Below are 15,142 nucleotides of genomic sequence, written 5' to 3' on the forward strand. Positions count from 1 at the left end.
GATTCAAGATGATTGATTGATAATTCAAGATAATCATCTCTTTGTGGGGCTTCCAAATGGAATTTGGGGGGTGGTGTTTGCAATTGTGTAGAGAGGTGTGCTAGGGGAGTGAATGGAGGGACCACCCAGGAGGAGGATAAATTTCCCTGTATTTTCCATGGAGCTTAATTCGCCCTTCCCCACGCCCACCGGGGCTGGAGTTTGCTGGGCTTCAGAAGAATGATTCATCTTTTTTTATTTATTTAAACCCGATGCGATTGCCTGATACGGCAACTGGATATGTTTTGCCTCTGGCTTTAGATCAAGGGGCTCTCCTAGGGGCTCGTTTGGCCAGTTGGGAGTATTTAAACAAATACATAATTTTAAAAAAGAGAACCTCGTGTTAGGAAGTGGGGTAGTTTCAGGAACAAGAGGAAAAATAACAGAGTGGTGCAGTCCTGAGTGCCTGGGATTCACCGTTTCTGAAGGGTGTCATTGAGATATTCAGAGACAGAATGGGATAAGTAAGTTATTTTTTTTTAAAAAAATCCCTGCATGTAGAAAACTAGCACAATAAACCTCACAAAGAGAAATCTAGCACAAGACAACGCAAGTTGCTTTTAGAACTTTTTCGGATTAGTTAGAACTTTCACAGCTCAACAAAGATCAACCCCCCCCCAAAAAGGGTGCTCACTTTTGAAGGGTGCAAAATAAACCCCCATTTGTTTGGGGTGAAAAACAAGATACTGGTCCCTATTATGCAAGGAGCATCAGTACAGATTAAAAACAGCCTTGGAAAGAGGAGGACTAGGAGGAAGTGGAGAGGAAGGAAGGAAAGAAATAGGAAACAGAGAAAGAAGAAGATAAAGAGATAAATAAATAGGAGAAGGGGAAGAAGAGAAGGAGGAGATAAAGAGGAGAAGGAGGAAGAGGAAGAGGAAGAAGAAGGAAGAGATAAATAAACAGGAGAAGGGGAGGAAGATAATAAGAAGATAGAAGAGAAGGAGAAAGAGAAGGAGGAGGAGAGATAAATAAATAGGAGAAGGGGAGGAAGAGAAGGAGAAGGTGTAAGAGGAGGAGGAGAAGGAAGAGATAAACAGGAGAAGGGGAAGAAGAGAATAAGGACATAGAAGAGGAGGAGAAAGAGAAGGAGGAAATATCTCCCTTGCAGTGTTCAGAAAGTAAAACAAAATATATTTTCCACCATCGTTCAGCCACCAGGGAGCTCGTCTTCAGCACCAAAATGCTTTACCAGATATTATCATAGGGATGGAATGCAGGGCAATTATCTCCCAGGGCTAATGAGTGGAGGAGAAAAGCACAAAAGGAAACCCTAATGAGGCGCCAACCATGGGGGCAGAGCTGTGATCGCAGACCCTGCCCTCAAACTCTGGCCCACCCCCACCTTTTCTGCCCCAGATGCGCTCACTGTAATATACATACATACATACATACATATATATATATATATATATATATATATATATATATATATATATATATATATATATATATATATGCAATATATGCATATACAAATATGTACCAAACTTGGTACACAGATGGCTTACCCTCTGGATACAAATACTGGGTGGGGGTGAAGACAGCCCTGTTGTGCGTGCCTGCGTGTGTGTGTGTGTGTGTTCCAGCATAACTCTGGAATGCCTGGCCCGTTAAGGAGAGGGAGTGCGGCGTCCTAGAGCGGCAATTGTTTGTGATGCCATGGGAGGGAGAAGAGAGAGCCTGGGCCGTTAAGGAGAGCGAGTGACTAGAGGCCCCCATGTTGGCAGGGGGATGTCTCTGCTATTTAGCAGGCCGTCTAGCTTTGCCATCACTTCCCTCCCCGGGAGCAAGCCTCTTTTCATTTCTTTTAATTTCAGTTAAACTAGACCCACCCAAAGGGAAAACAGCAGAAGGGAGGGAGCGTCCACCCTTCCCTGTATGGGTTTCCCCCAAATGGTAAAAGAACCGAAGGCGGAGCTAAAAAAAAGTCTGCTCACTTTTCAAGCCCGTCACAATTTCCCCCCGCGTCCCACAACGTTTGTGCTTCCTCACCAGGTTGGGGAAAGGCAAACATTCGAAGAGGGGAACTTGAAATAATGGATCGTGTTATAAAATAAGCCCACCACGAAATGCACAAAATCTCCAGTCCTTCCTACTGGGAGCCCTCGACATTCATTTAGTGCCCCTTCAAAGTTGCAACGGCGGCGCTGAAAAAAAGTGACTTTCACACTTCCGACCGTTGACTTTGCTTGTCGGAAGCTGGATTCGCTTAACAGGATTCACTGGACAACTGCAGTGATTCACTTAACAACCGTGGCCAAAAAAAGGGCATTAAATCGGCTGCGACTCACTTAGCAACCAACTTGCTTAGCGACGGAAAGCGGTGGTGAGATCCGATTGCTGAAAGCAAGATGAAGCGATCAAGGCCCTCCGAGCTAACTAGCCCCGTCCTGCCCATCTCACCGAGACGCAGCGTATTTTAGCTTCCTACAACTCAAGCCGAATCCAAGGGAGCTGCCTGCAGAGGCCGGGAAATCTCCTGCCACAGGAAGGAGGCAGCCAAGAAATCCAGGGGCTGCTAACAAAAGGTGGAGGCTGAAAACAACTCGGTTGTGTCATCCTAGGAAGGCTGAGTTAGCGCTAAGCTACAGAGAGAGAGAGAAGGAGGGAACAGAGACAGAAAAAGGAGAGAGAAGAGAGAGAGAGAAGAGGAGGAAGAGAGAGAGAGAAAGGAGAGAGAATGGAGAGAGAAATAAAAGAGAGAGAGAAAGAAGGGGGAAGAGAGACAGAAAGGGAAAGAGTGAAAAAGAATAGAGAGAGAGAGAAAGAAAAGGGAGGGTGAAAGGGAAGAGAGGGAGAAAGAGAAGAGAGAGAGAGAGAAATAAAAGAGAGAAGAGAGAGAGAAGGAGGGAACAGACAGAAAAAGGAGAGAGAAGAGAGAGAGAGAAGAGGAGGAAGAGAGAGAAAGAAAGGAGAGAGAATGGAGAGAGAAATAAAAGAGAGAAAAAGAAGGGGGAAGAGGGAAAGAGGGAAAGAGAATAGAGAGAGAGAAAGAAAAGGGAGGGTGAAAGGGAAGAGAGAGGAAGAAAGAGAAGAGAGAGAGAGATAAATAAAAGAGAGAGAAGAGAGAGAAGAGGAGGAAGAGAGAGAGAAAGGAGAGAGAATGGAGAGAGAAATAAAAGAGAGAGAGAAAGAAGGGAAGAGAGACAGAAAGGGAAAGAGTGAAAAAGAAGAGAGAGAGAGAAAGAAAAGGGAGGATGAAAGGGAAGAGAGAGGGAGAAAGAGAAGAGAGAGAGAGAGAAATAAAAGAGAGAGAAGAGAGAGAAGAGGAGGAAGAGAGAGAGAGAAAGGAGAGAGAATGGAGAGAGAAATAAAAGAAAGAGAGAAAGAAGGGGGAAGAGAGAAAGGGAAAGAGAGAAAGAGAATAGAGAGAGAGAGAAAGAAAAGGGAGGGTGAAAGGGAAGAAAGAGGGAGAAAAAGAGAGAGAGAGAAAAAAGACAGAGAAGAGAGAGAGAGAGAGGGCACCAGCCGTAGCCCTGTAAATAAACAATGTGCTATTCTGCACCACAATTACATAAGCTTCGTATCACATGTCCCCAGCCACACAAAGGAAGGGACTTAAGACTTAACACACTTCACAAAACCACACACACACGCACGGTGTCCTCTGGGGCCAGCCACGTGTCATGTGCACCCCGGGCACGGATGGCGTGGAGGCGAATGTCCAGAATTGACGGGTGCCAAGGCAAGGGAGGCTCCCACGAGGCTTCCAATGAGCAAAGACGGGGGGGGGGGTGGGCGGATTCGCTCAACGACTGTGTGATTCACTTAACAGCTGTCCTGATTTGCTTAACCAAAAAAAAAAAGGTTGTGAAATGGGGCCCGGCTGACTTAACAACCACTTTCCTCGGCAACCGTTAAGGGTGAGCAGTAACTGTGAGTTGCAAAAGGACCATAAGAGGTTTTCAAGAATAGGCTGGACACCCGTTTGTCTGGAACCGTACTGTAGACAATCTCTTACTCAAGCAGGGGGTTGGACTAGATGACCTCCAAGGTCCCTTCCGACTCTGTTGTTCTGGGACCGAAATTGAGCAAAATACGTTTCTCTCTTTTCGTGCCTCTCTCTCTCTCTCTCTCTCTCTCTCTCACACACACACACACACACACACACACACACACACACAAACCTCCTTACCTTTTCCACATCTGCTTTCGTGACGTTGAGGTCCGCATCCATCTTCTCAAAGTACTGTTGCGCTCGGTCGGCTTCTTTGCAATCCCGTTCAAAACGCCGCTTGCTCTGAGGAGGGAAGGAGGAGAGTTAGCAAGTCCTGTGGAAGCGCAGAGAAGAAGGACTAGAGGGGGACATGACAGCAGGGGCTTCCCCAAAGATGAGCGGGGGGTCGACCTGCTTTCCAAAGCACCAGAAGGCAAGGCAAGAAACAACGGATGGAAACTAATCAGAGGAAGAAGCAACCGGGAATTAAGGAGAAGCTTCCTACCAGAACAATTAACCAGATGTGGGTGCTCCATCAATGGAAGTTTTTAAGCAGACAATGGACAGTCATTTGTCTGGAATGGGATAGGGTCTCCTGCATGAGCAGGGGGCTGGACTAGAAGACCTCCAAGGTCCCTTCCAGCTCTATTCTGATTGATTGGTTCCAACAATGATTTTATGGGTCGTCCTCCTTCAGCAGCTGCCTCATTTAGCGACAGTTACGGCAGGGATGACAAAGCCACTTTACAACCAAACCTCATGCCGTCCATCTCTTAATTGTGGTTTTTTGGGGATAATTTTAATATTTCAATATGCCTAGTTTTCATATTTTTATTGTGGTTTTTTTTAATAACCTATAATAAGGGACCCACAGTCCTCTTTAAAGGGAGATTGGATCATACTATTTAAAAAAAAGATTAGGTAAAGGTAAAGGTTCCCCTCGCACATCTGTGCCAGTCGTTCCTGACTCTAGGGGGCGATGGTGCTCATCTCCGCTTCAAAGCCGAAGAGCCAGCGCTGTCCGAAGACGTCTCCGTGGTCATGTGGCCGGCATGACTCAATGCCGAAGGCTCACAGGACGCTGTTACCTTCCCACCAAAGGTGGTTCCTATTTCTCTACTTGCATTTTATTATGTGCTTTCGAACTGCTAGGTTGGCAGAAGCTGGGACAAGTCACGGGAGCTCACTCAGTTAGGCGGCGCTAGGGATTCAAACCACCAAAGTGTCGATCTTTCTGATTGACAAGCTCAGCGTCTTAGCCACTGAGCCACCGCGTTCCAAAAGAAAATTTAAAAACATTAATCAATCAATAAAATAGATAATAATTACAATCTTCGTCGGTCTGTAAAGCCAAGGAAGGCGGAAGTCAGACCTGTAAGCACCCTCAGGGTTTCATTTAGCAACCGCTTTGCTTAATGACCAAGTTGCAGGTCCCAGCTGTGATCCCTAATATGTGGATGGCTTTTACTCCAGAAGTCATTGGTGCGTGGAGCAAACCAACATCCTTTAGTTAGCAGGAAGACTTTTACAAACAGCCCAGAAATGTTAAACCTAACATAGAACGGAGTCACAGACGCACTTACCGATTCCAGCTGTTTCCAACAGGTTTCTATGTGTTGCTGCGCTTTCCGTCCGTCGTGAAAATGCTGGAAGGAAGAATTCACAAGATCTTATTTTTTTAATCAAAGGCAGACTTGGGTCAAAAGAGGCAAATTTATTGCCATTTTTATGATTGGAATTTGTTTTCTGACTGAGGCTTCCCAAGAAGGAAACTCCTGATCCCGACAAAAACCCCTTTTTATTACTATGGATTCTGCTCGTTCACCTCCAGCAGAGTCTTTCGAGGGAGGATTTACAGTCACAGACCTTATCTGGCTTGGAGAGCTGCCAGGCATAAAATCTGCAGAACTTGGCAAGGAGCTGCGGAGAGTCACGAACCAATGAAGGGAACTAATTGTCTCCTGCAAACTCCACTCCCCTTTCGCTCCCCTTTTATTTCCTCTGGGGAGGGGCCATTCACCATCCCCCTGTGGCCTTCCTCCCAAGTCGACCCCTGTTCTTTAGCTGCTCCCTTCGTCTGGCCACTCTGCGCATGGGCACACTGGGAACAGGCTCCAGCTGTTCTTCTGCCTCACTGATGTCTGACTCCGAAGGCAGCTGGTAACTGGCATATGGCTCTGCCCTCCTCTCTGCCTCCGACATAGAGCCCTCCCCAGAGTCTTCCCCAACCAGACTCCAGGACTGACCCATCTCCCTCCCCAACCTCCTCACTGGCCGACTCTGCTGCCAGCTCCTCTGGCTGCTGGCGGGTCACAAGAAGACCTGCCCCATTGAATCTGACCACAGCTCCCATCTTCTCCAGCTACACCGAGTGAGTGAAAGACCTCTCCTGCCCGCTACTGTCTCCCTTCAGTCAACCGCATCGTTGGCCGTTCTATTTTGAGCGCAACGCCCTTCACGCCACCGAACGTGCAGCACCAGAGCGCCATCCAGACAGGAGAACAACCCTTAATGAATCTTCTGGGCATCCGGCCAGAGAAGGCGCTTCACCCTTTGGTTGAAGGGTGAAGTTGTATCTTCTGAAGAAGGCTGGGGAGAAACACTGTGGGTCACCTGAGGAGACCGTCCTTCTCCCAAACTGTCAGGTGCTCCTCACAAAGCTTCCGGAGATGCTGGCGATGGGACAACCACATTCTTTGCTTTAACCACAAAGCCCCATCAGCCAAGGGGCTGCACAGGGAAGAGGCTCGTTGTGGTTGCTAACTCTTCAGAGCGGGCAGCAACTCAACACTCAACCAGCTGCTGATCCAGTTCCACGGAGGAAGGATTGAGTCTGTCCTCTGCACCCTCCATAACGGTCTGGTTGGGCTGTGGAACCCATCAAGGCAGACACGGACTTCAGAGGAGAATCAGAACTGGAGAAAAATCAATGGCTGCCAACCTTCCTTCCATGGAGGACCTGGACACGGCCCGAATCAAAAAGAGGGCGGTGAAAATATCTAGACACCCCTCGCATCCTGGACATGAATTGTTTCAACTCCTGCCCTCAAAACAACACTATAGGGCCCTGCACACCAGAACAACTAGACACAAGGACAATTCCCCCCACCCCAAAAGCCATCACTCTGTTAAACAAATAATTCCCGCACCACTGTCAAATTATCTACTAAGACTGTATTACTATTCTTCTCTGGAATGTTTGGAATGTTTATTAACATTTGTAGGCCGCCCTTTTCCCTGAGGGGACTCAGGGCGGATCACATAAAATCAGGAAGGGGAATACAAACAATGACGTAGACACATATAATAAAAGTAATAAGCAACATTCATTCATCATTCGGGAGGGGCGGCTATCCTTGTCCCCAGGCCTGACGGGCTAGCCAGTTCTTAAGGGCTGTGCGGAAGGCCTGGACGGTGGTGAGGGTACAAATCTCCACGGGGAGCTCGTTCCAAAGGGTCGGGGCTACTACTGAGAAGGCCCTCCTCCTTGTAGTTGCCAGCCGGCACTGGCTGGCCGATGGAATTCGGAGGAGGCCCAATCTATGAGATCTAATTGGTTCTCTTCCTTCCTAGTACCTAACTCTTTCCTAGTATCTGTCTCTTTCCACTTGCAACCATGTTGCTTGTATCTTTACAAAGTTGATATTGTTTCCCAATTGCTTATTTGTACCCTATAACTATCATTAAGTAGCAATAGCAATAGCAGTTAGACTTATATACCGCTTCATGGGGCTTTCAGCCCTCTCTAAGCGGTTTACAGAGTCAGCATATATTGGCCCCAACAACAATCCGGGTCCTCATTTCACCCACCCCGGAAGGATGGAAGGCTGAGTCAACCTTGAGCCGGTGAGATTTGAACCGCCGAACTGCAGATAACAGTCAGCTGAAGTGGCCTGCAGTACTGCACCCTAACCACTGCGCCACCTGGGCTCATAATAGCTGTACCTTATGCTTCTTGAGGAATGTATCTTGCCTTTCGATGTACACTGAGAGCATCGGCACCAAAGACCAATTCCTTAGAATCTCATCACGGAGAATATTATGACAAGAGGGCCTGTCAGTTATTCTGAGCCGTCCATTTTCTGTACCCTTGAATTGCGACCGCTGTTCAAAATTGCAACGGCACTGAGAAAAGCGTCTGAGGGCCAATCCTCGTGGCTACGACCGTCACAATGTCCCCGCAGTCACGTGACCAAAATTCAGCATGCATTTCTCATGGCTGCCACGGGGGTCACGTGATCCCCACTCATTTAGCGACTGTTCGAGGTTACAATGACGCTGAAAGAAGTGACTGAGGACCACTCCTCGTGCCTACGACCGTCCCAATGTACCCCTCACGGTCATGTCATTGGGCGCTTAGCAACCGGCACGTATTGACGATGGGTTGCCGAATCCTGTGGTCACGACAAGCAAAGTCAACGGGGGGGAGCTAGATTCGCTTAATGGCCACGTGATCCACTTAAAATGGCACAAGGGATGTCCAGTCGGTGCGGCTCACTTAATGACCGCCTTGTGGCCACAAGCTGAGGAGTACCATTCAATTTGCGTTCGTCAGGTCACCTGAGTCACAACTCTCTTTTTAAGGTCTGTCGTTACTTGGAACGTTTGGCTGGTTGTAAACCGAGGACTCCCCGTAGCAATGGGAAAGGAGGACGAGGCACAGACAGAGGGAACCATTGAGGAGGCTAACAATCTCTGCTCCCTTCCCTTCTCTTCTCAGAGCCTTTTGTTAGCATCCAGACAGGCCAATTTCTTTCGTCTCTCTCTCTCTACGTCAACATCCTGCTCTCGGCTGCCGAAATGTCAGGAATCTCCAGCTAATTTTGGGCTGGGATTAAAAACAAAACGCCCAGCCCTTGGGCAGTGTGAAAATTGCCCACCCGTCCAGCGACCCAGCCACCCAGCCACCCACCCACGTGGGTCTCTGCAAACGCAGCCGGCTGCGTTTTCGGAGACCTCAAAAACGAGAGAGGAAAAAGAGAGATTATTTTTGTCCTGGCTAAGCAGAAAAAAAACCTCAAATCAAAGTTGGCTTTTTTTAATGATCTCTCTCTGCCTCTTCGGGTTTTTCCTGCCCCGTGTAAGTCAGTCTGTGCCGCCCCGACATATCAATTCAGATGAAAACCCAGAGCTCAGACTCCCCTTTTCCAGCCAAAGTTAATTGTACGTTTGCAAGTCGGACTTTGCTCTTCGCCAGTCTTGAAAGCGTTCGTTTCTTTCTCTGCGTCCTTGCAAAAGAGATCATCACACCGAGGATCTGTGCCCTGAGGGGGAGCCCTCGGCGTGCAATTTATGCTTTGTGCCAAGGAAACAGGAGGGCGCTGATGTTGGCAGAAACACCCGATGGGGAATTAAAAGTCCCGAGAGGAGCCACCTGCTTTTCTTCCTTTGCTGGCTCAGGAGGTGTTTAGATGCTCTTGTCAAGAAATACAATGACTGTACGGCCATAAGGAGCCCTGCAATGTTTCTATGTCAAGTTACTAGTCCATAAAGTCCTCCCTTCCTTCCTCCCTTCCATCCCTCTATCCATCCCTGACCAGCCCAGGGTTTCCTCTCTGTTCAGTTCGTTCCATCCATCCGCCCATTGCAAAGAAATCAGAAAGTTTAATGGGGGGAAAAAAACCATCCTTACCGATTTCCTTTCCTGCTTGAGTTCTTGTACGTAACGGGCTAACTCGGTGGTGATTTGGGAAGTCATGTTCTCGGAAATGACTTCGTGCTGACCGGCGTAATCGTTCATTTCGTTCAAAGTTGCCAGGAAAGCTTGACAAGATGAATACCTAAAAGGAGCCCGAAAAAGAAAATTGAAACGCAAAAACACTTTTTAAAAATCATTTTACTTTTCGGGAGGTTGGGCTCGTCCCATCATTCCTAGACAGCATGTAGAACAGTGTTTCTCAACCTTGGCAACTTGAAGATGTCCGGACTTCAACTCCCAGAATTCCCCAGCCAGCGAATGCTGGCTAGGGAATTCTGGGAGTTGAAGTCCGGACATCTTCAAGTTGCCAAGGTTGAGAAACACTGATGTAGAACATAGAGAATCCTAAAGCTGGGAGGGGCCCCAGAGGTCTTCTAGTCCAGCCCCTTGGCGCCTGTTAAATGCAAACATGTGTTAAACCAGAGCTTCCCAAACATTTTCCTTCAGTACCAAAATCACTAATCAGAAAGTCTTATCAAGCTTTGAGGACCTTCCTACATATATATATATATATATATATATATATGTATGTATGTATGTATGTATGTATGTATGTATGTATGTATGTAGGTAGGTAGGTAGGTAGGTAGGTAGGTAGGTAGGTAGGTAGGTAGGTAGGTAGGTAGGTAGGTAGGTAGGTAGATAGATATAGAGATAGATAGATAGATAGATAGATAGATAGATAGATAGATAGATAGATAGATAGATAGATAGATAGATAGAGAGATATGGTAAAGTTTCCCTGGCACATCTGTGCCAGTCATTCCTGACTCTAGGGGGCGGTACTCATCTCTGTTCCAAAGCCAAAGAGCCAGCGCTGTCCGAAGATGTCTCTGTAGTCCCACCAAAGGTGGTTCCTATTTTTCTACTTGCATTTTTAATGTGTTTTTCAACTGCTAGGTTGGCAGAGGCTGGGACAAGTCACGGGAGCTCCCTCCGTTACGCAGCGCTAGGGATTCGACCTTTTCCGATCGACAGGCTCAGCGTCTTAGCCACTGAGCCACCGCATCAATATATATATATATATATATTTGCAGGTGACGCTTTGGTTGAAAACCTACATGTATTCATCCTCTTCTTTGGAATTCTTTTTGGGCTGGTATTTCTTTGCGAGGTTCCTAAAAATAAAAGTGGAAAGAGAGAGAAGGGAATAAATGAATAAATGAATAAATATCAGTAAATAACTTAGCAAACTTTTTCTTTTCTTCTTCAAACAGAAGATCAGTTGTTCAATCAGCTGGGTCGGTTTTGCGGCCATTTAAGATAAGAATATTCCCCCGGCAAACAGAAAATAAGCAGTTGCAAACTTCCCAAAATAGCACGGCTTTACGACTGTAATTCTGGGCTCAGGCACGGTCGTAAAGACGAGGACAGCCTAAAGACCTTGAATTGGCGGCACAAGCAACTGAAAACTACGATTAATTTGTCACCCCAGCCTCTCTTGTGCTTTTTCCAAGGAAAAAACTTCATTTTGTTCCCAAAATAAAGAGAAACGGATTTCTATCCGAGGGTGCAGGCTGCTAAATTTGGAACTCGGGTGAAGTTGCTTGTCCAATGAGACCATCAGCGTGTCTTCCTAACGATGAAACATTTGAGACTTCAATCAGACACCTGAAGGTAGTTTTATTTTTGTATCAGCCATAAACTATGCTGAAAATGGAATGGGCCAAGTTGGGGATAAAATAATGCATAAAGCAAATTATAATGGCAATGAAGGAAGAAATCCATTCCTATTTAGGAGTTACAATCATGGAAACTTGCAGGAGATGGGAGAAGTTGAAGGGCACATAAATAAACAGGACTTCTGATAGAAAACAGCCAGCCAGCAAGAGGGGTCTTTGGATTTGCAGGAGTCGGGGGCCAAAACATCTACGAAAAAAAAACATGCTTTGTCTAGTAAACTCTAAATCTGAAACTCAGAAACGGTAACCAAAAAAAAAAGCTTTGCCCAGTTTAAAAGGTAAAGATTCCCCTCGCACATATGTGCCAGTCGTTCCCGACTCTAGGGGGCGATGGTGGTCATCTCTGTTCCAAAGCCCAAGAGCCAGCGCTGTCGGAAGACGTCTCTGTGGTCATGTGGCTGGCATGACTCAACACCGAAGGCTCACGGAATGCTGTTATCTTTCCACCAAAGGTGGTTTCTATTTTCCTACTTGCATTTTTTAATGTGCTTTCGAACTGCTAAGTTGACAGAAGCTGGGACAAGTCACGGGAGCTCACTCCATTACACGGCGCTAGGGATTCGAACTGCCGACCTTTCTGATCAACAAGCTCAGCATTTTCGCCAGTGAGCCACCATGTCCCTCTATGATTTGTCTAGAAAACCTTAAATCTGAAACTCAGAAACGGTAACAAAAAATATCAAAATAAACTTTGCCCGTTTAGGTAGCTTTAAATCCATAAATCCCTTCCCTCAAACCTGGTTCAGAATACTTGGCAAATGCAGGTAAATCCTACAAGAATTACGTGCTTCGGACTCACCTAAGCTGCTTTGCATAATTGATTTCGATCTCCGTCCGATCCTTGACGAATTTGATGTATTTTTCTAGAATGTCGATTCCCCATTGGGTGTGTTTTTCGAGGGTGTCAAATTGATCCTGTAGAGGAAGACAGAGTGGCAAAGTTGGAAAGGGACCTTGGAGGTCTTCTAGTCCAACCCCTTGCTCAGGGAGAAAAGAGAGAGAAAAATGTTTAATTGGCCACCGTTGTCTCCTGGCGATTGGCCCAAAGTCACCCAGGAGGCTTTCATGCCCTAAGGCAGGACTAGAACTCACCACCCAGGCGGCTTTCATGTGTAAGACAGGACTAGAACTCACTGTCTCCTGGTGATTGGCCCAAAGGGTAGAGATTGGGGAGCCCCCTTTTATGAAAGGCTTAATTCAGTTCTCTCCACATTGCTGAGGTTTGGGATAGATGACCCTTTAGGGTCCCTTCCAGACCACTTCAAGCACCAGGGGCTGAAGTCAAGTTGAAAGGTTGCCATTCCTGCACCGCAACTTTGACAACTTTTTTCATACCGCCGGGATCTGAAGTGAGCGAAATAATAATAATAATAAAAGCCAAAACCTGGCTTTGCCGGCAGGCCTGGGGGTGATGAGTTCCCTCGCCTCTCGACATGTATGGTTGTGCGATTGTTGTCGACTTTTATTATTTGTATTTTGTCTTTTATGTTCCCCCTTTTTTTCCCCTTTGAATTGTTCGCCGCCCTGAGTCCTCCCGGAGAAGGGCGGCATACAAATAATAAAATACCAATACCAATACCAATAATTCTGTGAGGTTTAACACCTCCCACCCACTCCCCGCATCCTTTCCAAAGCCCCTCACCACTCCCCGGACTCCCAGGGCATCCACTCCATTGGACGGATCTCCCGCCTCGAAGTCATACTTGCCATTGAGTCAACCCTGGTTTCTCCAATCAGCCACACACAGGTGTGCCCAGGCAAACGGCTTAAGCCTCAAGTGCGAAATATCCAACGGCACCGAAAGGAAAGGCAGGATGCTGCGGGCTTCCTGGGACCGCGACCCACCGGGGCATCCTCAACGGTGAAGGATGATTGGAGGAATGTAAAATAAGCAAAGCCCCCCCCGCCCCCCAAGATTTGGAATTGAAGTCACAAAATCCCACCCAGCAGCTGTTCCGAGTCTGGTGAGCTCCTTCCAGCAAATTGCAAGGACCCCCCTGTGAAACAGACCGAAGGGGCAGTTTTCGGCTGCTGCCATAGCAACAGAGCCAGCATGCCTACGGAGGGTGTGTGTGTGTACGGGGGGGGGGGGGGTCTTCTCCGCCAATGGAGCATCGCTCGCCTGGCTGTTCCATTTCTAACCGCGATTTGATTCGAGGAAGCCCACGGCCTCTTCTGCCAATCAGGCCCCTCCGCCAGCGGAGCTTTGTGGAAGGAGCCGTGCCAGTCTGCACTCAGCTGCAGGGCTGGCAACGTTGAGGGCAGAAGGTGACTCTGAGCCAGGGGGTCCCTCTCCCCCCCTCCCCCCCACAGAAGCTTCCTATTGGGGCTGAAAAGATGCCACATCTTTTGTGCATAGCAGCAAGCCCACCCGCCTCGGGGTTGTCGCTCAGGGCTCTGCAGGCACAGGGTTGCAGGTACCGGAGGCAGATTGCAAGCATGCATAGGGTAAAGGTTCCCCTCGCACATCTGTGCCAGTCATTCCCGACTCTAGGGGGCGCTGCTCATCTCCGTTTCAAAGCCAAAGAGCCAGCACTGTCCGAAGACGTCTCCGTGGTCCTATGGCCGGCATGATTCAACGCCCGAAGGCGCACGGAACGCTGCTCCCTTCCCACCAAAGGTGGTTCCTATTTTTCTACTTGCATTTTTACCTGCTTTTGAACTGCTAGGTTGGCAGAAGCCGGGACGAGTCATGGGAGCTCACTCCCTTATGCGGCACTAGGGATTCGAACCGCCAAATTGCCGATCACCTTTCTGACCAACCAGCTGAGCGTCTTAGCCACTAAGCCACTGCGTCCCTTTTGAAGCATGTACACATAGAGCAAAACCGAGCCCCAAATTCCCCCTGCTAAGCAAGAGGGCTGCCGAGGGACTTTGGGACCCATTTTACCACCTTTCTTGCCACCCTCGTTAAGCGAATCGCTGCAGTCATTAAGTTAGGAACTTGGTTGCAAAGTGAATCTGGTTTTCCCATCGATTTTGTCCACCACATGAGCCCAGGACACCGGAAGCGTCGTAAGTCCATGCCAGTTGCCAAGCGTGCATGAATTTTGGTCACGTGACTTTGGAAATACCGTGATGGGGTTGGGTAAAAAAAAGTGCCTTTTCTTCAGTGACGTTGTAACTTCGTCACTAAACAAATGGTTATAAGTCAAGAACCGCCTGTACGATGAGTGACTGATTGTTCCCACTGCTTTTCAGGAGGGGGGGAGAGGGGGGGACTTGCTTTTCTCCTGGAACTCATCCAGAGAGCACAAAAGAGGAGATCTGAAACTGAGCCACAAGAAACCGAAAGAAACATTTACCGACAAATAACACAAGTGAGTTGCGGTACTCGGTTCTGCTCTTGCAAAGGAGACGGCTTTTCCGCCCCTTGTGAGTGAATGTATAGATAAATTTACACCCTAGGAAGGCGCCCCAAAAATTAAAGTTGCTTTTGATGAGAAGACTTCTAGAGTCCAGGCTGAGGTTTCAGAGAGGAATATTCTATTTTTAAACCGAGTGGCTCAAACAGACCCTTAAATGGGCTACAGCACCACATCACGGGAGGTGCACTTTTGCACTTAGCTAACACACTCACACCTTCTTTTGTGATGGGGGAGGGGGTGGAAATCTGCAATTGAAGTGGAGACAGATGTGTGTGCACGTTTTGCTTTCCTGCACGGTGGAAAGAAGCTGGGAATAAGGTTGAACTTATGATCCCCCAAAGGAACGGAAGGCGGGTCCTTGCCCAGAGGGGAGTTTACAAACACACAATTGTGGAGATTGAACGTTGCAAAGGCA

The 15,142-nt window shown here is 47.7% G+C and overlaps 1 protein-coding gene across 15 annotated transcripts in view; it reads right to left on the reverse strand.

Annotated features, from left to right (window-relative positions):
* Nucleotides 1-15,142, reverse strand: part of FNBP1 (formin binding protein 1) — a 66,745-nt gene that overhangs the window by 38,491 nt on the left and 13,112 nt on the right. For all 15 annotated transcript variants that reach the window (XM_032233457.1, XM_032233456.1, XM_032233453.1 and 12 more), the window contains exons 2-6: nucleotides 12,159-12,274; nucleotides 10,739-10,795; nucleotides 9,612-9,759; nucleotides 5,563-5,625; nucleotides 4,178-4,282 (exon numbers count right to left, since the gene is read on the reverse strand). In XM_032233457.1, the coding sequence (XP_032089348.1) occupies nucleotides 4,178-4,282; nucleotides 5,563-5,625; nucleotides 9,612-9,759; nucleotides 10,739-10,795; nucleotides 12,159-12,274 (489 nt within the window). The remainder of the gene's footprint in view (nucleotides 1-4,177; nucleotides 4,283-5,562; nucleotides 5,626-9,611; nucleotides 9,760-10,738; nucleotides 10,796-12,158; nucleotides 12,275-15,142) is intronic.

This window comes from Thamnophis elegans, chromosome 16 (assembly GCF_009769535.1).
Source record: "Thamnophis elegans isolate rThaEle1 chromosome 16, rThaEle1.pri, whole genome shotgun sequence".
In the NCBI taxonomy this organism is placed as follows: Eukaryota; Metazoa; Chordata; class Lepidosauria; order Squamata; family Colubridae; genus Thamnophis; species Thamnophis elegans.